The sequence below is a fragment of the Hirundo rustica genome, chromosome 6 (genome assembly GCF_015227805.2).
Source record: "Hirundo rustica isolate bHirRus1 chromosome 6, bHirRus1.pri.v3, whole genome shotgun sequence".
Taxonomy (NCBI): Eukaryota; Metazoa; Chordata; class Aves; order Passeriformes; family Hirundinidae; genus Hirundo; species Hirundo rustica.
In genome coordinates, this window is record NC_053455.1 from 59,866,341 (window position 1) to 59,891,806 (window position 25,466).

At 50.6% G+C, this 25,466-nt stretch overlaps 2 protein-coding genes across 2 annotated transcripts; one reads left to right on the plus strand and one right to left on the minus strand.

Annotated features, from left to right (window-relative positions):
* Positions 1-4,179: 4,179 nt before the first annotated feature.
* Positions 4,180-11,573, plus strand: BEST1 (bestrophin 1). Its single transcript, XM_040066345.2, has 9 exons — positions 4,180-4,331; positions 4,513-4,607; positions 5,099-5,332; positions 5,904-6,058; positions 6,767-6,844; positions 8,227-8,379; positions 8,813-8,893; positions 9,413-9,564; positions 9,849-11,573. The coding sequence occupies exons 1-9, from the start codon at positions 4,180-4,182 to the stop codon at positions 11,026-11,028; spliced, it is 2,280 nt and encodes a 759-aa protein (XP_039922279.1). The 3' UTR covers positions 11,029-11,573.
* Positions 11,574-11,847: 274 nt separating this feature from the next.
* Positions 11,848-15,338, minus strand: FTH1 (ferritin heavy chain 1). Its single transcript, XM_040066503.2, has 4 exons — positions 15,076-15,338; positions 13,522-13,668; positions 12,940-13,065; positions 11,848-12,177 (listed from the first exon to the last, which is right to left on the minus strand). Exons 1-4 carry the CDS (start codon positions 15,184-15,186, stop codon positions 12,019-12,021), a joined length of 543 nt encoding a protein of 180 aa, XP_039922437.1. The 5' UTR covers positions 15,187-15,338; the 3' UTR covers positions 11,848-12,018.
* Positions 15,339-25,466: the final 10,128 nt, after the last annotated feature.

Here is a 25,466-nt window from a genome sequence, read left to right on the forward strand (position 1 = left end):
GATTCAACTCCCAGCACAGCAATTCAATGTGTAAATCTTGAGCATGGAGAAAACGAGGATGATTCCAGGGCTCTGAGGCTGAGGATGGATGTCAGCACCTCTTTGCTTCCTGCTCTGCTGAGCAAGGCAGGCTTTCAGACCATCCTCTTCCTCAGGGTCTGAGGCTACAACAGATGTGGAAAGAGATCCAAGCAGCTCTGCCACACTGGTAGCCCTCAGTTATTTACTTTAAAATATTAAATTCCACACAGAGCTCCTGCTGTCCCAAGAGCAGCTGTGGAGCACACAAGCTGTCAGCAGAGCTGCTCTCAGAGGAGGGCAGCAGAGGCCCCCAGATGCCAGCACATCCCTCCAGAAAAGCAGGACGCTCAGGGGGTTGTTGTTCCATGCCCCCAGGAGCAGACAAAGTCCTCCCAACAGCTGCAGAAAATGTCTCACCTGAAGCATTTTGGTCTCCTTGCTCTGTGTCAGGATGAGGGTTCAGGCACTAAGATCCTCAAGATCTATCTCAGCCTCCTTTTCACCAATTCCATCCCTGTGGAAGTGGACTACATTCCCTTCCGAGAGGGTCCCCTGCTCTCATCTCCCTTCACAGAGCACTGAATCCCACATTTTAAACTATGATCTCCCTGCCACTGGCAGCAATTCCCAGGACTGCACCAGAAATCCCACATCAGGCAGATACCAGGCAGCACCTGCTCCAGAGGAACAGTGAAACAACCCACTCCTCTTGTCAAGGATCAGCCACAGGAAGGAAGAAACTACAGCTGGGACAAATGGATCCCAGCTACTGATGCTGAGTGTCAAAGACAAAGCACAAGAGAAAATGGGTTATTACAGGAGCCTGGGTCTCCAGCTGCTCTTACCTGCAAGGATCAGACCTGTGCACCCTCTCCACAGTGTCCCACAGCTTCCTAAATGACGGAAGATGAGTTCATTAAGAAAAAATTTTGATTCAGAGCCTCATGGAAGGGGACTGTCCTAAAGACCTGACCAAAGGCATTGAGGAGGTGGTGGAAGAGAAGGATGGTCACAACTGGGAAGGAGCAGGAGCAGAAAAGGGACAAGGGAGCCTGGAAAGACAGAGGGAAGGAGTCCCCTGGCTTGGTGGAAGTTTTAGAGCAAGGCAAGGACCAGTGTTTCCCAGGATGTCATGCAAGGAAGCACAGTGACAGCTCTCAAGCAATTGCTGGAAAAGCAAGAGCAAAAGAAAGCAAACACGTGGAAAGTCTCAGAGAGCCAGTGGAGACTGGAAATCCCCAGCGTCCAAACCACAGCCGGAAGAGGTGGCAAACTCATCCAGGGACAGTGAGGGATGAGAGGGAAACATCCTGTGAGAACGAGGCAGAGCATGGACCAGGTGTTTCACTGACCTAGGGAAGAGAGGGCAGCCCCCAAGCGTGCCGCGTTTTACAGCCTTGGTGGAAAATTCCAGCCCTGCATAATCTCCTGGAGTTCCTGTAAGATTGTGACACAGAGAGAGGGACCAAACAGGAAAGAATTAGAGGAAAAAATGCCTCTCTTCTGGCAGCCACCATGGCTGTGCCAGGAGTTAGCAGCAGCGGAGCAGCCAGCCCTGCCTCCCCCTCCTCCGTCCGCCTCTATAAACACGCAGGGCTTACTCAGAAGATTAGGAGGGAACGGGGCAAAAGACAACAGAGTCTCTTTTGTAATGAGGAGGGATTACGGCATCAAGTGACCGGCTGCAGCTCCCAAGTGGGTCTCAGGCTCCTTAGCACACCGTGTGGGGCAAGTCCAATCCCCCTATGAGCCAAGGGGGCACGAGGAGGCGGGCGGTGGCCCGGGCCACAAAGGACCCAGCGGGGACACGTGCAGGACCAAACCTCCCCAGCCTCTGGCACGGCTCAGGAGCCCATGACTGTGAGTATCTGGTCCTCCTAACAGCAGCAGGAGGATCATTCTCTCCTGCAGAGATCCGTGCTCCTGCCTATCCGTGACCTCCTCTGGCTCCGTCGCTCTGCTCTGTCTGCTCATTGTCCATCTTTGCGATACCTGCTCGGGTCTGTTTGCGGCGGGTGATGCACCTGATGTCCCAGAATCTTGCTTGCTGTGGGCTCCCACAACTGAATTCCAGGTCAGTCGATTTCCAGGTGTGTTGGTTAGTCCAGAGGGATGAGCAGGGGATGATGGCAGTGGCAGGCAGCAGCTCCCCGGGTGGGCTCTTCCTGCCCATCCTGACTCCGGTGTGCCAGTGAGCCACCTCCCACCACGGACCTCAGCCACAGATGGAATGTGCCAGCTGCCCAGTGACATCCCAGGGCAGCCCAGCACAGGCTGGCAGGTGGGCAGGGAGGTGCCTTAACCATTGGGGCTGGAGGGAAAAGCACTGGGAAAAGCCTCATACCCCACATGGGAGCAGAACAGAGTAGAGGTGCGCGACATCCATCATTTACATCGACAAGAGCTGGAGTTTTCCTTCTTTGGTAAAAAAGGGGATCTGTATTTGAATTACGCAACAAAGACTCTCCCTGAGCGCTTTCGAGCCCTAAAGCCCAGAGAAAAGATGCAGCTTTGTGTAAGGGGCCCCCAAAATGTATGGGGTTTTGGGCATGCTTTTCTCTTCTGGACAGCCTGTGTGTGCAACCTCTGGGGCAGTTAAAAGCCACTCTTCCAAGTTCTGTGCCCATATGGAATGGACACGAGGATTTACTGAAAGGGCCATTTGTGCAGCTGGGGACAGCGACAGCTCTGCTCCTCTCTGTCACCCTTAAGAGGGGACTCAGGGACCTGAGTTACAACAGGGAAACCCAAAGGAGGAGCAGCACCAAAAAGCCAAACCCAGATTGGGACTGTTGACAAAACCAGCCAAACCCAGATTGGGATTGATGGTTTGGTTTGATGACAAAACCAGCCTAAAACAGATTGGGATTGATGACTGGGTTTGGTGACATCTTTGGGACAAAGATGCTGCTTGGTTGAAATAGCTGAAAATCCAGACTGCTAGTTTTCTTTGCAGCAGCAGCTCGCTGGGATGCGAGTTGTCCCCACCTAAGTGTAAATCTTCCACCAGGATGCTTAAACGAGGAACATGGGCCCAAACTTACCTGCCTTCAGCTGCTCCAAGGTGTGAACTGTCCCTTGAAGTGCTTCTTCATCCCCATCATGCAGGGAAGAGCCCAGGGCCCCATAATCATCAGCGTTATTACCTCTGTTAAATAGCAATGCCTGGTGACATGTTAGGATTCAGAAATACCAACAGTTTCACACTGGATAATTATTTCTAAACCAAGAAATCATTCACCAATCTGCCTGGCATGGATAGCACTGGTGTCTTGCTGTTTGTTGGGATGTTTTTAAAATACATTCAGGTTTATATAACTATGAGTCTGATTATTAATTGATTATAAAGAATTATTTATGCAAGTTAGACTAGGAGTGAAATGGGGATGCTGCATGCCTGGGGAGCATTTCAGGAGCCTCAATGCCTATTTTTCAGCCACTGTGATTTATTGTGCAACATATGGTTGAGGGAGAAGGGAGGTGGAGCTGCTGGAATTCGGGCCCTGTGAGCCTGGCCAAACTCCATTCCACAGATCTCCAACAGGGAAGGCTGCTCTGCCTGCAGGACTAGGACCAGCAGAGTGCAGACAGCTATCCTTGCTGGGATGCTTTCACCTGGATCAGTCCCAAGAAATCTTTCTGGGGTTTTTCCCCTTCCTTTGGGTTGGGTTTTTTTCCCCACCAGTATTCCAGGAAGATGTTTCCCAGCAAGTAGGTTTACAGAAACATATTTGGAACAAAAGCTATATTAAGAAAATTACTGGGATAAGCATAAACTTTGGAGTTTGTGACCCTGACATTAATCTTACCACAAGTGTTTTGTGGAACAGGGTGGCAAAAGTGGGCTCCAACCAACCAGCCCCACTTGAATGCTGACAAAAATCAAACACTAAAAACAAAGGGATCCGCCAGAAAATACATCCTATAACCAGCTCAAGGACAGAGAAAAGATGGCAAACTCATCAAATTAATTGCCTGCCAAAGATTGCCTCCTGGCTCTCCATGCTGCTGCCTCCATTTTACCTGGCTTTTGATCTCAGCTCATTCTGTTTTCACCTTCCTTTCCATCTTGCTTGGTGGGACACTTGGGATGTCCCCGTGTCCTCCTCCTGCTGGAGCTCCAAGCCCTGCTTGTCGTGTGCCTGCACAGGAGCTGTGATGACAGTGACCTACACCAACCGCGTGGCTGATGCCCGCCTGGGCACCTTCTCCCAGCTCCTGCTCCAATGGAAAGGCAGCATCTACAAACTGCTCTACTCCGAGTTCCTGATCTTCATCTCACTCTACTTCACTATCAGCCTTGTCTACAGGTGAGCAACCTCACACCCACGGCCTGGCCTGGGGCGGGACACGGGAGAAACACAGGATTAGAGTAGGGATCCTGCTGGACAGGCACTTGCCAGGCTCTCTTTCCAGAAGGAAAAGAGAGGGGAGAAAGGAGAGAAAGGAGAGAAAGGAGAGGGAGAACTGCTTCTGTTTTATCCCTTTTAGGCTGATCCTCAGTGAAAGCCAAAGGCTGATGTTCGAGAAGCTGGCGCTGTACTGCAACAGCTATGCCGAGCTAATCCCTGTGTCCTTCGTGCTGGGTAAGGAGCTGTCTGAATCCAGCAGGGAGGGGATTGGGACAGCATTTCTTCTCCTTGCTTTGGCAGAGCTCTGCTGGCAGAGCAGGTCCCTCCCTCTACCTTTGTAAAACTGCTCAAGTGGAATATATTGCTTTTGTCACAGCTGTGAGTGCCCCCAGCACAGGAGGGCAAGGTCCAAGTGACACCAGATACGCCCACGGAATTTGTGGCTGTCTCATCCCTGGAAGTTTTCAAGGCCACACTGGGTGGAGCTCTGAGCAATTTGTTCTAGTGGAAGATGTCCCTGTCCACAGCAGAGGGTTGGAATGAGATCATCTTTAAGGTCCCTTCCAACTTAAACTGTTCTGATTCTATGAAACAAAGTAGGAAATCCAGACTCCTTCTAGCATGGAGGACTGAATTCCCCTCCAGATATTCCTGCACCCACAGAGAGCAGACAGTGGGAGGAAGAAGCTCTTTTCAGATGCCTGACTCTCTCAGCTCCCCTCTAGGTTTCTATGTGGCCCTGGTGGTGTCCCGCTGGTGGGCCCAGTACGAGAGCATCCCATGGCCAGACCGGATCATGAACCTGGTGTCCTGCAACGTGGACGGGGAGGACGAGTACGGGAGGCTCCTGCGCCGCACCCTGATGCGCTACAGCAACCTGGTCAGCGTGCTGATCCTGCGCTCTGTCAGCACCGCCGTCTACAAGCGCTTCCCCAGCATGGAGCACGTCGTGAGGGCAGGTCAGCACTGCTCCTCCAGGGGCAGGGGGCCCTGGGAAAGGTTCTTTGGAAATGGGGCGGTGCTGTTCCCTCAGGGCAGCTGGGAATTCGAGCCCCAGGTCTCTGAGCTTAAGTGCTGGGCACTCTGAATCCTCTTGGGAGATGCTCTTCAAGGTGCAGCCGTTACCAGTCTGCCCACATGGTCTGAGTTCCCTTGGTAATCTACAGAGGAGTGATATTGTTGGCCTCCTAAAAAGAAAAGCCACTTCTGGGACACAAATGATCCCATTCTCAAAAAATATCTATGGACACCAGGCAGCTGCACCCTCAGCAGTGCTTTATCTCCCTGATGGCTCTGATCTGATGTGCTGCAGACATCCAAAGCAAAACCCCACTATCCCGCCTCCATGACTCAATGTTTTAACAAGGAGACTTGTCCTTCTTGCATGTCTCCCCAAATTCTGAGTCATTTCTGGGATTTTCAGGGAGAGCCAAGGAATCCACCTGAGATTCAGATGTTTTCGTTTCAGACCAGATCAGTTCCTTCTGCCCTCTGTGTCCATCCTTCTCCCATCTGCTCTTTCCCATCCAGGCCTCATGACACCAGAAGAGCACAAGAAGTTTGAGAGCTTGAATTCCCCCCACAACAAGTTCTGGATCCCGTGCGTGTGGTTCTCCAACCTGGCAGTGAAGGCGAGGAATGACGGGAGGATCCGGGACAGCGTGCTGCTCCAAGGCATCCTCAATGTGAGTGACAGAGAGGACAGGCAGGTCTTGGAGATCCTGGGGAACAGGAGGCACCTGTGAAGCAGGTCCTTGACCCATTCCACGACAGCCAATGCCAGTGGAGGTTTCTAGGATCCAGATGGAAAGCCACAAGGAAGAATGTAACTAGAAGTCTAGGTGGGGTGAAAAACATCCTCAGCAACTGAGGTCCTGTAGAAGACTTTGCTGTTAAAACCTCTTAGATAGTTTTGGGCAACAAGCCATGCTCCACAGGCACAACCTGGCAACAATCCCTGCCCAGCTGCACACAAAAAGGCTCTGGAGCAGCTCATCCTTCTCGGTATTTCTGTGCAGAGAAAGTCACGTGGTTTCGGTTGCCTGGAGCAGGATTCATCTGCCCCCAGAGAGAGAACTCTCCCTCTGGGATATTTATTTATCTACAGACAGGAGAGAGAAATGGATGCTCCTGAGGGCATTCTTTGCCTTACCTGTTGGCTGCTCATTTTGTGAGGAGAAACTGCTGTGAAGTGAGCTAGGAAGGGATCCTGGGCTCAGGGAAAGTCATCCATGCAGCAGGGAATTCCTCCAAGGCTGAGACTGAGCCCCCCTTCCAGAGAAGGTCTAAGCAGAAGGGCAAGGGCTGGAGCAATGGGGAACAGTGCTGCTGGAGAGGCTCTGCAAGGAGATGGGAAGTTACCCTGACATGCCATTCCCTTTTCCCCACTGCAGGAGCTCAACACCTTGCGCAGCCAGTGCGGGAAACTCTATGGATACGACTGGATCAGCATCCCCCTGGTCTACACCCAGGTGAGGAGGGAATCCCCACACCCATTGCTCCACCACTGCGCGTGCACACCCACACCTGGAATCCCGGAATGATTTGGGTTGGAAGGGACCATGAAGTTCATCCAGGGACATCTTCCACTATCCCAGGCTGCTCCAAGCCCCGTCCAACCTGGCCTTGTGTGCTTCCAGGGATGGGGCAGCCCCAACTTCTCTGGACAACCTATGCCAGGGACTCACACCCTCAGTAAGGAATTCCTTCTTCATATCAAATCTAAACATGCCCTCTATCAGTTTAAAACCACAGTTCCCTGTGCTGTCACTATCTGCCTGTGTAAAAAATCCCCATTCCTCCTTTCTGTAAGCTCCTTTAAAGGAAGGCCACAGCCTCCCAAAAACCTTCTCATCTCCAGGCTGAACAACCCCAGCTCTCTCAGCCTGTCCTTGTAGAAGTGCTTCTTACCTGACCCCTGCACAAAAAATGCAGGATACTCTTGAATCCCTCATGCCCACCTGCACACATCATCTCTCTTCCACTGGTACCTCAGCACACACCCAGCCCAGCCTCCTTTCCCTAACTCAGACACATCCACCTCTGCAGAAATAACCAGGGGTAACAAATGCACACAGATCCACGGAAAACACAGGAACACACAGATGCACTTCCTGCACCACCTTGCAGGGATCACATCCCGGGAAGGTTGTGCCAGGCGTGTACTCAGCTGTTTATCAGCCCAGGCAGACACTTTGGCCCCACCTTGCTCCTTTGTCTCCTACAATCCAGCTGCTCAGATAACAGGGATGCCCTTCACCATGGAACAGGAGCTGCTGCTGCTCTGGCAGCCCCAGAGGTTAATGTGGAACATGTTGGAAAGTGTATTCCTGTTTTGAACCCCCTTGTTTGCATCAAAGGATCATGTGAGAGTCTTGGTTACTTTTAACTTGAAAAGGGGAAGTTTCCAGTCCTGTGATGACAGGGAAAAGCACAAAGCTCAGCACAGCCTGAAATCCAGGCAGGCAAATATTAATAGATAAAAGCTCAGCATGAGGAGCGGGAAGAAAGGAGCTAATAGCAATGCCAGAGTTCCCTTCCCAGACTTGGAAGTAGCCTGCCAGCATGGACTGAGCCATGAGACAGCTCCCAGCCCGTCCAGGATGTGGACCTGTGACACCTGCACAGATTCCATTCTAGGGGCAGCACCGAGTGCACGTAAAAGCTGAAGGGAAAAATGGAACATCTGTAGCTTTCTGCAGGGAAATGCATCCTCTTGCAAAAAGCCTGTCAGAACTGAATCCAAGGCTTCCCAGAAGCTACAGAGCCTGGCTTTGGAGCTGTGTGGGGTGGGACTGAAGGGAGATGCTGGGAACTCACACTGCCCTCGTGTGTCCCTTGGCGTCCTTCCCAGGTGGTGACCGTGGCTGTTTACAGCTTCTTCCTGGCCTGTCTGATCGGGAGGCAATTCCTGGATCCAGAGAAAGCATATCCCGGCCATGAGCTGGATCTCTTCGTGCCTGTCTTTACGTTCTTGCAATTCTTCTTCTACGCTGGCTGGTTAAAGGTATGTGCAAGAAAACATGGCTGGAGCTGGAATCTGACCCAGCTAAGGGTTTTTCCCAGTGTGAGCTCACCAGGAACCCAGCAATGTTCTTTGATCTATGGGCAACAGCAGGAAGCCAAGAGGGGCTGAGGGAACTGCCAGGACCCTCTAATTTTCCAGCTGTCTCATTCTGGACACCAGTTGCACTTTTCCTAGGCTTTGGTCCTAACTAGAGGGAAAAAAAGGAGCTCCTTAAGTTGCAGGAGGGTTGTGTAAGCAGGGGGGGAGTTATTACAAATTCCAATGTCTCCCAGCCCCTGGGATGCCTCCACTTTTAATGCACCCCCTTTTGGGAGGAAAATCAGGGCCTAGAATTCAAGGAACATTACACCTGACTTCCTCCTGTTAGGGAAAGGGGTAGTGGTGACCTTTACTGTGTGCTCTCCACATGCAGGTGGCTGAGCAGCTCATCAACCCTTTTGGGGAGGACGATGACGACTTTGAAGCCAACTGGCTCATCGACAGGAACCTGCAGGTAAAGGGGAAGAAGATCCGCCAGGTGAGCCTCACCTGAAGAACACCAAGGCAGGACAGTGACCAAGTTCTCCTGCAACAGGAGATCCTCCCGGTCCACACCAGGGAATTTGGGGCTTCTGGCTTATCTTTGTACACAGAAGCCCACTGCAGCTTCAGTCCATGCTCCGGCACATGGGATGGATCCAGGCTGCTTGTTTCAGCCTTGAATGAACATGTCATTCCTGCCACTCCTTGCTTTCCTACCCCGTGTCCATCTAAAACTGCCTCCTCTGCTTTCTGCCATGCAGTAATTCCACACCTCCTGCCCTTCTGTCCTAGTCTCTTTCAGTGCCATTTTCCTTCCAGTTAATCAAATCTGTGTGAGAACAACCCAAATGACAGGAAACCACAGCAACCCCAGCCACTCGCCTGGCTTCTGTGCTGCACCACTTCCTCCAGCTCTGGGTTCATTTGTCCTGTGATAACAGGCACACAAAAGGCTGTTCACTCCGTGTGACATTCCTGCTGTCCCCTGCAGGTCTCCCTCATGGCAGTGGATGAGATGCACCAGGATTTACCCATTCTGGAGAAGGACCTGTACTGGAACGAGCCCGATCCCCAGCCACCCTACACTGCAGCCACCGCCGAGTACAAGCGCCCATCCTTCCTGGGCTCCACTTTTGACATCAGGTGAGTGCAGGGACAAAGTGTCACAACACCTGGCTCAGGTCTTGTGTGGGACACTACACTTGAGGAGCTTTTAGGCTCATCCACAACAGCCAACATTTTCCAAGGAAAAGGATAAAAATAACCTCTTTTCCTCACTCACCTGTATGATGAGCATCCCTGTTTGATGGGCTAATGGCAATACAGGGAGAGGCTTGCCACTAGCAGCAGCATTCCCAGCACTGCCAGCCTCTCCAGTAGATTCCTCCCCTCCATCTGTGGCTGTGTTAACACTTTGCCTTTCCCAGCATGCAGAAGGAAGAGATGGAGTTCCAGCCCCTGGAGCAGATTAAAGAGAATGAGGAGGCCAACCACTCCACTCCTTTGCTGGGACACCTGGGCCGCCTCCTGGGTGTCCAGTCCCCCAACTTCTCCAGGTCCTCTTCCCGGATGAACCTGCTGCGCCGGCGAGGAGATCCCACGTCGCCCTTCTCCCATTATACCTACCAGGACATGGGGAAGGCTGGAAGCCCTTGCGGCATCAATCAGCCAAGGGGAGACTCCCAGGAGCAGTGGGACAGCGAAGAGGGAAAACTAAAGGAGTTTGATGCTTTCATGTCCACCCCCTTTTACGAGAGGCCCGGGTTCTACAGCGCTCCGCAGACGCCCATCAGCTCCATCCCCATGATTTTCCCTTCCCGCCGCCAAGGGCGCAAGAAGCCACCGGCGCTCTCCAGCATCGCCGCATGCTCCACTTCTCTTCGGGATGTCATTGTCAATGCCTCCCCTTCCAGGGCCAGCGATGTGGACAAGAGCCAGAGCTCCCTGGGCTCTGCTGCAAAGGAAACCTTTGTTTGGCCAACAGAGCAGAGCAAAGGTCCTGACTCCACGGCTGTAACAGTAGAAGAAGGAAAGAGCAGCTCCAGGGAAGCTGCCATCACAGGAAGCCCAGCAGCGCAATCCACAGCATCCAACAGCCCCAAATTCCCCTTCCTGCCAGAGCCCCCTGAGCACGAGAAGCAAGGTAACTTCAAAAGCCTGAAGAGCTCCAAAGCCTCACATCCACCCTGGCTAAACCTGGAGAGCATGGGCTCAGCCACTCCCAATTCGGAGCATTCCAGTGCCTTTCACACCCCCAGTAACAAAACCCCCGGAGGCAGCACCTCCCTCTGCTTCTCCTTCACTCCTGTCACCTCTCCAGTGATGGAAAGGTCCCATAAGGGCAACCTGGGTCCCGAGGCTCGCAGCCTGAGCTTGGAAGACACAGCCAGCGCTCCAGACCAGCACCCAGAGGTTTCCAGGAACATGAGAGACACTGGGAACGGAAACACTAACCCCCCAGCTCCCAAAGAGCCCAGGAGAGCAGAGAGTCCATCCCCTAATGACTCTGGAATCTCGCTAGCTGAGGGTGACTACGTGGGGCTGATGGAGGTGATCCTGGAAGCCAGTGAAAGCCCAGGGGAGGAGCAGATGGACCAGTACAGCTAAAGGGGAATCCATGGGATACCTGCCTTATCCTGGTACTCACCCAAACAGAGGTGCTGGACACACAGCTGGAGCCCAGCCTGGGCTGAAACCAGCGCTAAGGACATGCTGCTCCTGGTCTCAGCTACAGCAGCAAGCACAACTTGAGTTGCAACAAGAACAAAAGCAACAAAAAACCCCCCAATCTGTAGCAAAAGCATGAGACTTTTGAGTGTTAAATATGGCAGGTACCAGCCTGACCAGCCAGGTGTAGCCCAGAACAGGAGCACAGTTAATGTGGATCCTTCCCTTCTCACAGCAAGAATGAGAACTTGAGTCCTTCCCCAGGCAGGACCTGCACTCCCTAACAAGATACCCCAGGGAAAAGTAAGGGACTGAAGAAAGTCCCATCATTTGTGATGCAGACCCACAGTGCCTCTTCCAGTCCCATCTGGCTGGTATTTTCCAGTACTGGGATAAGGCCAGGGTAAGGGCCTGCCAGCACAGGCAGCTGCAGCATCTGCCCAGCACACTGCTTCCTTCTGAAGTTCCACATTCCCCACCACGGATCTCACAGTGCTCAGAGAAAGCTGGATGGCAGCAGACACCACTCAGCTGATTTTTACCGCCCACCCTCAGAAAATAAAAGCGAGGCTCAAGCCCAGGACCTTGGTTTTGTTTCCTCATTTTAGTTCCCCGCACAGAATCTAAAGAAACCAGATGTTTTCCTACTTCTGCCTTCAGCAGCAGCTGCAAATCTCCCGTGTCACACAACAAATTGACCTCCTGCCACCTTCACTACAGCTGCCTGCTCTCCCTCCAAACTAAACAGGAAAAGCCAGCTGAAACCAAGTCACTTTATTGGCTGGAGGGCAGTACATAAAACACAGAGAGAGGGGGGAGATATTTGGTACAGAGTATGGAACTGTTTATCTAGGTAGCTGAAGCTGCATGCACGGCTGGACAGTAAGTAGGAGTCCCACTGAAACCCACAGCGTGGCTCTTGGCAAGGCTTCAGCTCTGACAGTCCCCAAGGGTGTGCTTGTCGAAGAGATACTCTGCCATGCCGTATTTGGGGGCCCCCATCTTCCGCAGGTTGGTCACATGGTCACCCAGCTCCTTGATGGCTTTCACCTGCTCATCCAGGTAATGGGTCTCAATGAAGTCACACAACTGAAAGGGAGACCAGAGGTTTAAATTCAGGCCTGAAATCCTACCCAGGCTCTCTAAGGAAAAGAGAGGATGCAGAGTTTTCAAGCTGAGAGGAAGCAGATTTGTTGCAGAACAAGATCAAAGTGAGCCAGGCTTACATAAGCCCACTTGCTCCAGAACCCCAAAGAGCCAGGCAGCTCAGGAAGCCTCTCCTCTTCCTCACAGCAAGAAGCATTAGCCATTGAGACACTCCCACTGCAAAGCAAGCTCCTAGGAATGAGGATTTACACCTCTGGTTTTGTTTCAGAAAGTCGCTCTAACTTAGGCAGGACACTCCCAAGAGTGCTTGAATTCTCACACATATTAATCTCTTCCTGATAGTAAGCAACTTCAATCCAGCCTTGCCAAAAACTTCCACCTGAGAAGAATTCTGTGTTTTCAGACACTGTTTTGAAACATCAGGGCTTTTAACATTCCAAAGGAACTCTGGAATTTTGTGGCAGAAAAGCCTCGTGACAAAAAGACTTAAAAAGATGGAACTCAACCCCCTCAGAAACTGTCTCCATAGAGACTGTTCACAGACACTTCAGAGGGAATAAATTAGATCTCTGCCACCTTAAAAATGCTGCTGAAAAGACAGTGATAACCCTACCAAAGGACTCCAGCCTGGTTCACAGCTTTTTTGACCTTTAACAGTACCAGGGACACACAGCACTGCCCTAAAGCCACACAGTTTAAAGACACATCCTTGGACAGCCACACTGATGCTCAGCATGCACTTACGTGTGGGTCGTTCTTTTCAGTTGCCAATTTGTGCAGTTCCAGCAGTGATTGGTTCACATTTTTCTCCAGGTGAAGGGCACACTCCATGGCAGTCAGGCCACTCTCCCAGTCATCACGGTCTGGCTTCTGCAAGGGGAAAGCACAGGACGTGTTTTCTCTAAGAACCCACAGACCAGCAGGGTGGAGAATCTTTAGATCACTCTCAAAGCCTGTTTAGACCAAGTCCAGGCATTTATGCAAAGTCAAAAATCCAAAGTGCACCCTCAGAACAGAACTGAGAAAACCCTCAAAATCCCACTTCTCCAAACAGTGCATGGAGCACATCTGCTTTGTGTTAAATTTAATGATGGTGATGAACCAGCTGCCTTCTGGTTCTGCCCTCACCTCACAGCAAGCAACCTGGGGCTCAGCACCTTCTCCTTACACCAGAAGTACTTTTTTATTAGTCATTCACAAATAAACAGATTGCTCCACATCTCAAATTACTGCGCCTCTCCAGTGTCAGCTGCTGTCATCTCCCTCCTTCTGGGGAGGACCCAGAGGAAAATTCATCCCCTTCCAGCTGGGCAGCCCCCAGCTCACCTTGATGTCCTGCAGGAAGATGCGCCCACCCCTCTGGTTCTGCAGTTTCATCAGCTTCTCAGCGTGCTCCCGTTCCTCGTGGGACTGATGCAGGAAGTACTTGGCAAAGTTTTTCAGGGCCACATCATCCCGGTCAAAATAGTAGGACTGAAAAATAAAAGAGTTCACAGGCTCTAAATCTCTGCTTCAGGATGGCTGCAGTCCAAGCCCAGGGCAGCAAGGCAGTGCAGAGCAACTCTGCCCTTGGTATCGTTTAATTTTTCCAGATGGGATTAAATTTTAACCCGTATCCCTACCAAGGGCACAAATAAATGGTGTTTGTGTCCTTGGCTCAGTTCTGAAAACACAAAAACAACAACAACAAAAAAACCTGAAAGCCCGCAGATACTTGTTCTGAGCACCGTTAATCGGCAGCCTTGAAAAGCTTTTTTCAAGGAGAAATCTTCCCTTTGTTGGTCTGAGCTTGTTTACAATGATCATAGTGCAAGTCAGGGTCACGATTTGCAACACCAGGTAAGGCAAGCCAAGAACTTTTAGGTACTTCTGCAATAAAACCCTCTTGCTTCCCTGGGCTTTCCAGGGATTAGAGTAAGGAATACACTTTCTACTTTTTTTGGGGAAAAAAAAACAAAACAACACCTCACATTTAAAATACTAGAGATAAACTGAACTACAATATGAACTCAATAGCAACTAAAATACTAACTCAACAGCAACTGTTGTTCTGAAAGCCAAAAAAAACCCGTAACAGCACTTAGAAGCCATCACACAGCTTGTTTATTCCTTGATCAGAGCCAACACCAGGATTCAACAGAAAGTTCTGTATCAACTGCTAATTATTTACCAGCCTACTACAGAATTCTCTGCTCTTAAACCAGCGGCCTGGGGGTTCAAGGCAAGGCTGCGGTGCTCGTGTACCACTATCACCCACGAACAGAAGCTCAAAGCAGGGCTCAGGAAGAAATTAACACGGAAAAAAAGCGACAAAATACGTGCCAAAGCACAGCACAGTGTCACTAGGAAGTCTCAACGTCCCAGCACGCCCAAAGCACCAGGATTGCTGCACAGAGGTCAGGGAACAGCTAAAACGGGCGCCTCGGGCCAAAGGAGACATGTAAATAGAGGGCCCAAGGAAACCACGGACTCCTACCGATTCCTGGAGGAAAACCCGAGCCTGGGAGGCGAGCACGCCTGCGGGAAAGGTGCCAAGCGCTTCGGTAGGCACCTCCCGCTACCCAGCCCGGCCCCAAGGGCAGAGCCGCCAGCGAGGCGCTGAGCGCGGCTGATAACGGGGCCGCCAAGGGCAACGGCCGCGGCGGGGCCGCGGAGCAGGCGAGATAAAAGGGCCTCACCTACACCCAGGGGACGGCCCAGACGGGCCTGAAGACAGAGGGGGGAGGAGGAGGTGGAGAAAAAGGAGGAGGAGGAGCTCCGCCCGCAGGCACCGCCCGGCATCCAGGAACCCCGCGCCGGGCAAGGCCCTCGTGCAGCCCCCTCATCCCTCGTAGGACCCTTCCCTCAGCCCGCCGCGCCCGCTGTCCCCGCGGCCCTCACCATGCTGAGGTACACGTAGGACGCGTAGAGCTCCAGGTTGATCTGGCGGTTGACGGCGGCCTCGCAGTCCTGGTGGTAGTTCTGGCGCACCTGAGAGGGGGGCGCTGCCATGGCTGGGGTGCTCCGGTGGGTGCTGAGGCGACTGTGTAGGCAGTGGGATTTGGGGGGGGAAGGCGCGGCGGGCCCGAGCGCGGCCGGTTCCGTCCAAGCACTGTTGACGCAGGAACCCGCTTCGCTCCGCCGCCGACGCGCTGTGACGATCCCCCGCCTCACGACGCGCCTTTTATAGGGCCGCGCGCGAGGCCGCGCCCCCACAGAGGGGGGCGGAGCGTCCCGGCGCCCTTCTGCCGGCCCGGCGTGACTCAGCACCCGCCCAGGCCGCGCCCACAAAAAGGGCGGGACCCCCGCGCGCCCCCGTTTCCCGCCGCGCGCGCGCCGTCCCTCACGGAGTGACCCTGGTTGGGAAATCCCCCCCGAAAATCCCCAAATCCGGCCGTTTCCACTCGGCCCCGCTGCTGAGCCTGCCGCCAGCCCGTGTCCCACACACTACATCCCTCCCAGCTTCCGCCGCTGCCCCGGGCGGTCGGTGCCAATGCCTGACCGCCCTCCCCGTGAGGAGAAAAAGTTCCTAAAATCCAAGTTAAATCCAGGAATTGAAGGCCGAACATCAAAAGCTGAACCTATTGGTAATGAGATGACTATTTCAGCTACTTTTAGCGCTGTCCCGGTCACTCGGTGTGTGCCATCGTTTATTTTCAATAAATACCGGGTTCTTCAGTCATTCCCTTCAGTCATTAATTTACAATAAGCACTGGAGTCTTTGAGTTTCTGCTTTCTTAACCAGTTTACAAGGGAGTAGAAACTGCTTAAACTGAGATCATCCCATAGCACTGAACGCCCCAGTCTTGGTTTTTCCCAAGCCAACGTTCAACCCTGGTTTTCCCCAAGCATATGTTACTGCTGAAATCCATCAGGGATACAATTTACTGAGCCTGTAAACTCAGAATAAATAATTTTTCCCCTACGCACTGAGCCTGCAAACTCAAATATTTTTTTCCTGTATGTACTCAGAGCATAAACTCTGATTAAATAATTGTTTTCCTCTCACCAGCCCTTTCTACACATTTTTATCTGGTTTTTGACCCTTCCCCGCGCTGCGTAACTGTGTAACTGTACAAATGACTGTATGTGGGTAAAGGGCAGCACCAGAGCACTTTTCCAGACGCTCCAAATGCCCTGGAGGGAGCAGGGAGCCTCGGCCTCCCTTTGTTTCAGGTTTTTATGCTGCCCCTGTCGGTTAACCATCACAAGTAATTAAGATGTATAAGATAACGCGGGCCATACATATGCTTCAGCAGGCTGCCAGGTACATGTCAAATCTCCTCCTCCCACAGAAATGCTTATGTAAAAAAAAAAAAAAAAAAGTACCTGCTGGGCAGAATCTTTTTTTTTTTTTTTTTTTTTTTTCTTTATTACTGTGTTCACAGGGGCCTGTCTTCATAACAGGAACACCAAACAAACCTCCATAATGGCAAAGTTTGTTACGGGAATATTTCCTCTGCAGCTCGGACAGTCTGTGCCACCCGTGATCACACGTCAGTGGGATTAGGGAAGTCCTGAATTCTGCTTTCTGGAGTTGCACAATGCACAGTGTTTTTGATGACAGCAGATTTACGTGGGCAGAAGAGGAAACACGGGGTTGCACAGCCAGGGGGGTCATGTCTTGGCGACCAAGGTGAAGAATTCAACACTCTGTTCTCATATGGGATAAGGGTCAGCCATTCCCAAATCTTTCCTGCCTCAAATTACTGTTTTAATTTCACCTTTATTTCATATTGTTTCCTCACGCCTTGGTTTGGGCCTCCTTTTATCTTGTGCTGCTCTTCGTGAAAATGCATTTAAAATAAAATCCCTGAATGATTTGGGTTGGAAGGGATCTTAAACATCATCCTGTTCCACCCTTGCCATGGGCAGGGACATCTTCCATTATCCCAGGCTGCTCCAAGCCCCATCCAAGCTGGCCTGGGAGACTTCCAGGGATCCAGGGACAGCCACAGCTTCTCTGGGCACCCTGTGCCAGAGCCTCAGCGCCCTCACAGGGAAGAATTCCCTCCTAAATGTGAAAGTCACTTGATGGGAAGCCCAGCTTTACTGTTCAGGAAGAAATTCTTCCCTTGTTTTAGTACCTTTTCATCCCCCAATATTCCCAGCTGCCCAGGGCCTGTCCCATCCTCTCGGCAGGGTGTGAGGATTTTGAATTCATGTCCCACTCAGCTGCTTTCTTGGGCTGAAGTAGAGGCATGCTCATGCTGCTCACAGGCAAAAACAGTGTATTGTCTGCCTACACAAGCTTCAAATTGTTGAAGACAACCCCTGTTTTCCCTTGGATGACATCCCATCGGGAACAATGGAGCAAGTTCTTTTGTTGTTTACGGCTTAGCTACTGTACACGGGGCACAGACCCCCAAATCCGCCCCGTAAGGGGATAGTAAAGCTGAGTTTTAAGCATGAAAACTATTCAGAGCTTCTTTCGGTGAGTGTCTGCATATGATACAGAAGATTATTAGGTCAGAGATCAAGATACACCCAAAGGGAAAGTTTCCATGACTCCTACCCCTACTTTAATATCATTTATCCTGAGTCCACCCGTGCCCTTCTCGTGCATGACCTCTCCAAAGGGGCAGAAAACAGGACTCCTAAACAAATACTGCACAGTATTTGCCCAAAGTAAATTCTGAGACAGATTTTTTTTGCTGATACAGTCCCTGGGCCAAAACCTTGGCATGTGGCTTAGGCCACCTTCAGCAAAAGGGCTGCCTTGGTGTGAGCAGAGAGCCAGAATGCCCAGGAATGCACAAATCTCATTCCTCAGCTGTAGAAATTGTTCACCTCTACCTTTAAAACACTTGATTTTGCTGGTTTAATGGCCAGAATAATAACAGATCCCAGTTAAAAATCAACAACTGTTCCAATTCCAGTGAGCAAGAAAGTGCTGAATATGCCTCAAATGTAAAATCAACAAAAATACAGTAATTTTTTTTCCCCCCAAAGCTCAAAGTCCTGTAAATAAGAGAAATTGCATCCAGTCAAATATTTGTTATGGAGAACCTCCACTCCATCCACAAACTTCAGTGTCATTCAGCTTCCAGGCTTTATGCAAACACAAAAGCAACTCTAAACTTGGCTCCAAGGTTGATCATGTGCCTGGAAATCTGACACTGGTCTCAACTGTGAGTTTTGAAAGCTGTTTACTAAAAACATCTGGGCTCCACTTGCTCTGGGAGTTTAACTGAAAACTCCTGCTTGCCGCTCCTCGGGCAAAACACTCGGTGCGAACTTTTCCGTTCGTTCCTTTTAGGCGCCCGAATTTTTCCGGGTGGGAAACGCAGGATTTAGGCAACAAGTTCTCACTGGGTACTTGCAGCGCAGAATGCAAATGACTGGGGTACACAGAGCTGCTGGTTCCTGGAAGCACTCTCCAGAGGGAGACAGACAAAGGATGTTTGAAGTTCTGCCGGGAAATTTGCTCTGGAGACCGAACACGGAGCTGTTTTTTGTACAGGAAAAAAAGTCCCAACCACAGAATAATCTGTAGCTTTGTATGACAAGGTTTTGTAGACAATGAGTATAAAACCCTCGTTTAGACAGAAAAACTTCTTCTAAGTTGTGATGCAGGAATTTTTCTCTATGGAGTATTTTTACACACAGTCTGAACAAAATGCTGTAGGAGATTTGCAATTCTCTAATTTGCCCAAAATACCCTTTATTTTTATGTCTTTTACAAACCTTCTAAAAATACACTTAGAGCCAAGAGAGTGAGGAAGAACAATGTTAACAATACAGTAATTCCGTCGGCATAGCCACAAGCAGGATCTGGCGAATTTATTTGGATGTATCATCCCTTCTTAAACTGCTTTCCAGACTGATTCCACTGTCTGTGAGGGAAAAGCTCCATCCCTGATTCCAAAGGCAGCCTGTGCCCCAGGTGCACGTACAGGAGCTTTCACAGCACGGATTTGCCAAGCTGCACAAGCCACAATAAGTTTGATGTTGACATTCCACCGCAGGCCACAATCCACAACATTTGCTCTACTGTCGCCATCCTCCCGTGGTGCCATCCACCTTTTTTTCCTCCCCCTCTCGGCTTCAGAGTGTTAAAAGCAAGGGGGTGGGGATCATTCCTGTCCCATTTCTGTTGTATTGAACTTTTCCTTCAAATACTGTACAAAAATTGCAAATAGACCACCCATCTAAAGTCAACAAGTACGGGGAAATTTCTCAATTCACCACAGAAAAATTGCCTCGTTCTGAGCATGAATTCCCCTGGAAAACACCGGCGAGCGTTCAAGCACTCATGGATCACCAGGCAGCTTTGATTCTAAATACAGGGGTGATTTTTTTTTTTTTTTCTTTCTTTTTAAAGAAGTTTTATTTGGGAATCAAAGAGACAAACAGGTTTGTCCCCCCTGAGGCCATCAGGGAAATTTGTGAGGATGCACAAAGCTGCTCCTTGGATTTAATGCAGAATTGGGTTTGAGCAGACACTAAATCTCTCAGAGGAGGCTCCTTTTGCACTCAGCCACCCAAAAAGGGACGAGCAGCAAATGCTTTCAAGCATGAGGAGAAGAAACAAGCTTTCACACGGAGCTGGCAGTTAAAGGACATGCAGCAGCCTGATAAAACACCACAAGAACAAGCAGTGCCCCATGGCAGATCTCTGCCGGGCAGGATGGGCGGGGGGACACCCCCAAACTGCTGTGCAGGTCTCTCCAGGAACTCATTCCAGAAGAAGTGAAGGGGTTGAATCGATGTAGAGGGATGTTCTCACCCTCAGAGGTGAGGCACAGGGAGAGTTTTCCCCGGGAAAAGCTGGTTCCTGCTGTGCTGTGCCGTGAGGGGACGCTGAGAACACTCCTGTGGTTCACGCAGAGGTGCGGCCACAACCCCACAGGTTCCACACCCACATCCACCTTTCCTGCTGGGTGTAACTTCCTCCTAAGGCACGACATTCAGGCCCTTGGCATCAAAGTAAAAATACTGAAAAGCAGCTCAAGGGGCTCAAGTGGGGCCTAATCCTCTGTGTGCTGCTTGTGGAGCAGCCGGGCATTGCTGAGGTGTGGAGTGTTGTCCTGCAAAGTCACCTCTGGATGAGCTCCTTCCTCGAGGTGGGGAAGCGATCCGGTGCTTTCCCCGCACACTGAACAAACTGGGGGAAAGCAGCAAGGAAATTGCACAGAGAGAGAGAAGTAAACCAGGGACAATCATCTCTGCTGGGGCAAGAAATGGCTGCGACCCTTCAGGTGGGGTTGGGCTTCAGGACCGCGTCGGAGTCGTTGTGTTCAGCTCAGCAGATGTTGGGCCGTGCCCACAGCTATCAGCATCCCAGCAGGCAATAAAGCAGTGACAGAGAGGCCACCCACTCGGTGGGACTGGGAGATAACAGGGAAGGGCAGCCACAGGAACCCCTCAGCAATCACACGTGGCTGATTCAGATGCTCTGCTGGGCTGGGCAGAACCCTCAACCCCTCGGTCAGACCACCTTGGCCTTCTGGGCTCGTGGTCAGTGTCCTGGGAATATGCTCCCAGGAAAAGCTGTGGAGGAGAAGCCCTCAGGTTCCCTCTCAGACAGCAGCCAGAGCAATGCTCTGCCTGCCCTAAGGAATCTTCCACCCTGTTGCCCTGTGAGTAGCTTGCTCAGTCATGCATGGCCACAAACCTGTCTAAATAGGCAGTGATGACCAAGACTGAAACTCAAATCAGGAACTTTCCAGTCTGACAAGTAAAGAATAATAATTTTAAAAAAAAATATATTTCCGCCCCACACGTACTTAGCACGGGCCAGGCCCTTCCTTGCCTGGTGTTTGGTGTTCTTGGTTCCTTCTAAAATCCTCTAAGAAGGGACACAACCCACAGCAGGCTCAGAGGAAAGAAGATTAAACACCCCCACAGCCAAAAAGGCTGCATTCCTCACACAAACACCCCCACACCTCATTTGTCTCTTTTCCATGCCTCCAGCCACCCTTAGAGTGTGAACTTAGGTCATGAACTTAGCACAAAACAGCATTTTTGAGCATTTTCTAGGGCTGGGCTGGTCACTGGATGGGTCTGAAAGCTCCAGAGTTAGGAGACACACGGAGGAGCTCAGCGACTCGAGGGCAAAGGGTGATGACAGAGGATTTCACCGAGATCCCGAGGAGCAGGGAGGATGTTCAGACCAGCCCAGAGGGGAAGAGTTCTCTGACAAAGCATTTCTCCAGTCAGGAGGTGCAGGTTGAGCAACGGGCTGACACCAGCTGAAACAACAGCCTGGGAGGGAGCAGAAGGATGTAAAAACCACGAGGGAATCTCTGAGGTCACCAAGGAAAACAGTGTCTGACTAAGAAGAAAAAAGAAGGCAGAATTGCAGCATTGTTACCTAATCCAGGGAACTTTGTTCAATCATGACCAGCAGGCTCAGCATGACCACGCAAAAAAAAAGCCACCAGGATTTTATTGGAATTCCTGAGTGCCTGTATCCCTGCCTCAGCCTAACTAGCAGTGGACTCTGCCAGGAAAAGGCAATTCCTGCTTTATTCCCTGCCCGTGTTTACTCTGATCTGCTCTGGAGTCACCAGGCCCTACTTCCCTCCACATAAATACAAGCATTTCAAGAGGAACAGGGAGATTGTCAGCCTTGGACAGGAGAAAATATCCACTTCCAGAGTTTTCTGCTGGAAACCCTTCTCCTTCAAATCACCAGCCCTGCTGCGGTGAAAAATTTTGTCACCACAAAATTCCTCAGGTGGGAAGGGTTCAATCCCTTCTTGCTGAATTCCAGAGGCCAGAAAAGCAGCTGAAAAGGAGCACTTCCTAAACTTATTTCAACCTAAACTGTCACACTGCCACTTCACAGGCCTGCAGCGACAAGGATGGGAACACAGCAGGGAATTGCAGATTGGAAAAGGAGGACGGGAATCTGTGTTTTTACAGCCACATCCAGCATAGAGAGGCTGAGGAGTAGGAAGAGAAAGTGACGCCACCATTACTTTACATCAGCTGGAAGCTTTCTCTTCTTGTTCCAGGTCCTTCAGAAGTGGCTTTCTCCAGAAGCAATTGGGAGAAGACAGGTCTAGCCCTTTCCCCGTATCACCCCCTGCCAAAACCAGGCAGATCTCTGTTTCAGGCAGTTCCTGCTTTCCTTCCTTTCCAGGGGGAAGGATCAGGATTGAGCAACAGCACCTCCGAAAGCAACCAAACCTCGAGGGCGAGGAATTGGGAAGCAGGCGGGATCTCTTCCAACCATCACATGACTTTTATTCATCCTCCTCCCGGGGAATGAGGTAACATTCCATTTTCAGACAACGTGCTTTGCCTGATACCTACAAGAACCAAACTGAGGACGTCATGATTCTTTTAGAAAGCTTCTTTATTTCACCTGCAAAAACTCGTGTTATACCATAAATCAGGGAATAAATGAAAGGTTAATTAGCTGTCATTTCAGTTCAGTCGCTCTGTGAGGGATGCTGTCCTTTACAGCTCTCTCCATGAAGATTCCAGGAACTTTGTTAACATTCCCATCGTGTTCCAGCAGTAAGATTACAGTCAACAAAGAGGGCATTGAGAGGCTGGTCACAACTCCCAGCACCCTTCCAAGCTACACTTCCACCTCTCCTGCCTGCCAGAGGCTGCCTGGAAAGGGAGGAACCTCCCTGCTGCGTCCCAGAGCTCCTCCCGCTCACGGGACGGGGACGGGGACGGGGACGGGGACGGGGACGGGGGCGGGAAGGGAAGGGAAAGGAAGGGAATCACTGCAGCAACTGGCCCCGTTCCCAGCCATCACACTCCGCATGGCTCCCTCCAGGTAGCCCGGGCGAGGCCCGTGGCACGGGAGCGGGGGGCAGCCGGATTCTCCCGGGTTCTCCCGGGTTCTCCCGGGTTCTCCCGGGTTCTCCCGGGTTCTCCCGGGTTTTGTCCCGGGGGGTCCCGGCCCGGCCGAGCCGCCACGTGGGGGCGCCCGCGCTGCGCTGCTCCCCGCCGGCCAATCCGCGCGTTCCATGCGCCGCTGCCCCAAGGCACGCCGGGAGTTGTAGTCCGCGCGGCGCGACGGCGGAGCCGTGCTTACCAGCGGCTTCTCCGGTTCGGCGGGGGCGGCCCTACCACTGTTGTCTCCTCACGGACGCTCGGGGACCTGCAGGGTGGTTTCCGCCATCCCGCAGCGCTGCCGGGGCTCAGCGCCGCGGTGTCGGGCATCCGTGTCGCCTGGGGATGACGTCAGCGGGAGGGTGTCATGGCGGTGGGGGAGTTGTTCGCTTACAACCCCCCTCAGTGGGGGGAATGAGAGAAGGTCGTGCCCGGGGATGTGTAAAGAGGAGCACGCGTTGAGATAATCCCAGTGGAACCCGTGCCCAACGCAAGATGTTGCAACAGAAGAGTCAAATTGCATCTTAGATTTTATAAGGAACAGGCATACGCACAACATTTGGTTCCTCTGAGAAATCACCATTTCCAGTGTTTATAAAGTCCTGATTATCACAGATTCACAGGCTGGTTTGGGTTGGAAGGGACCTTAAAAACCATCACATTCCATGGGCAGAGCCACTTTCCACTACCCCAGATTGGGGTTCAAGCCCCATCCAACCTGGCCTTGGACACTTTCAGGGATGGAGCAGCTATAGCTTCCCATGGAAATCCATTCCAGTGCCACACCACCCTCACAGGGAGGATTTTTTTTTTTTCCCCAGTATTCCATCTAAACCCACATTCTGTCAGTTTGAAGCCATTCCCACTTGTCCTGTCACTCCAGGCCCTTGTCCAAAGTCCCTCTCCAGCTCTCCCTGAGCCCTTTTCATCACTGGAAGGGGCTCTAAGGTTTCCCTGGAGCTTTCCCTTCTTCAGGCTGGACATTCCCATAACCAGCAACAAGCATTTTGTTACACAATTAGGCAGAAATAAAAACCTAATTATGTTGTGAGAAAGGAAACAAGGGCTTGTGGCCTAGAGGCAAAAAGAGAAAATAGAAAAATATGTGTAAGTGGTGAAATCGTCAAGAAAGCAGGATGAGAACAGGCCTGAAAGATATTTGGTGACAGCCGAAGAGGCCAGAAAATTATGATAAAATATATATAAATTCCTTTCTCTATAAGAAGGCATGGCAGAGCTGGCAAACAAATGAACTATTTTCCCCTATACAAAAGCTTTTAGTTTTCCAAGTTTAAGATTAAGTGTTGCATCTGATTCTGGGATTTCTCACAAATATTTTGTGAGCTTACGTTCCTGAGGCTGATTAATTCCTAAGTAATTGATAGAAAGCAAACCATGAACATAATTTTAAATATTCAAACCCAAATATCTTTAGTCTTTCCAAGCATTTCCCCTCACACTTCTTTTTTACCTCAAACTTGAATTTGAATTGGACTCAGTCTGCTGAAAAAGGAATTCTGGGTATTATTTTAACCTTCCAAGGAAAAGCATATAGTTTAACTCTAACTTTGCAAAAGTTAATACTCATTTCTGCTGATAAATTCTAGGCAGGGCAGAGAAAGGAAGCCTGGATGAGCAGTATGAATTCCAAAATTTTCGGTGGTTACCCTTTGAATGAGATAACACGAAGCTGTCTAAAATGGGAGTAATAAACAACCAGATTTTTACCACCCTCAAAGGGATAAATTTGTTCCCAACATCCAATCTAATCCTTCCCTCCTTCATTTTAAAGCTGTTTAAAGCCAAGTATTCAAAGAGTGGCTGCAGAGAGCACAAAGTCTCTTCACAAGGAGCCTTGATTCTATGAACCCATTTTTTTGTTTAAGAATTAAAAAAATAGGGAGAAAAGGGAGGAGAAAATAGCACTGACATGCCAAATGCAACTGTTTTTTGAGTCTCAGAGTTCTGGAAATTTTAAAGCCAGAAAAAAGAGGGGGAAATCTGACCTGGTTTCATTGCAAGCAATGAAATCCACTCATAAATAATATAGTTGGACTTTGCTTACGGAAAAAAAAGTTGTGGGGCTTTTTTTGTTGTTGTTTTCTTTTGTCTTTGTTTTGTTTGTTTGTTTGTTTGTTTCGTGGAGGTTTTTTGGTGGATTTTTTTGTTTTGGGGGGGTTTTGTTTGTTTGGTTTTGGTTTTGTTGTTTTGGTTTGGTTTGGTTTGGTTTTGTTTTTTTTGTTTTGTTTTTTGAAGGCACATCAAGAATTTCAGGAATCCTTTATGCTTAGAAATAGAAAAAAATGAATATGGTCTCTCACTAGTTACATGAGATTAGCCAAATAATAGGTGAATCTGATTTTTCAGTGGCAAAAGCAAAGTGGAAATGCACAGAGGATCGTTCATACAGGAATTTCATCGATAGAGTATTTTTCCTCGATTTATTTGGTGCTGTCTGTACTCCCACCCCCTTTCCAACAGGGCAGCTCCAC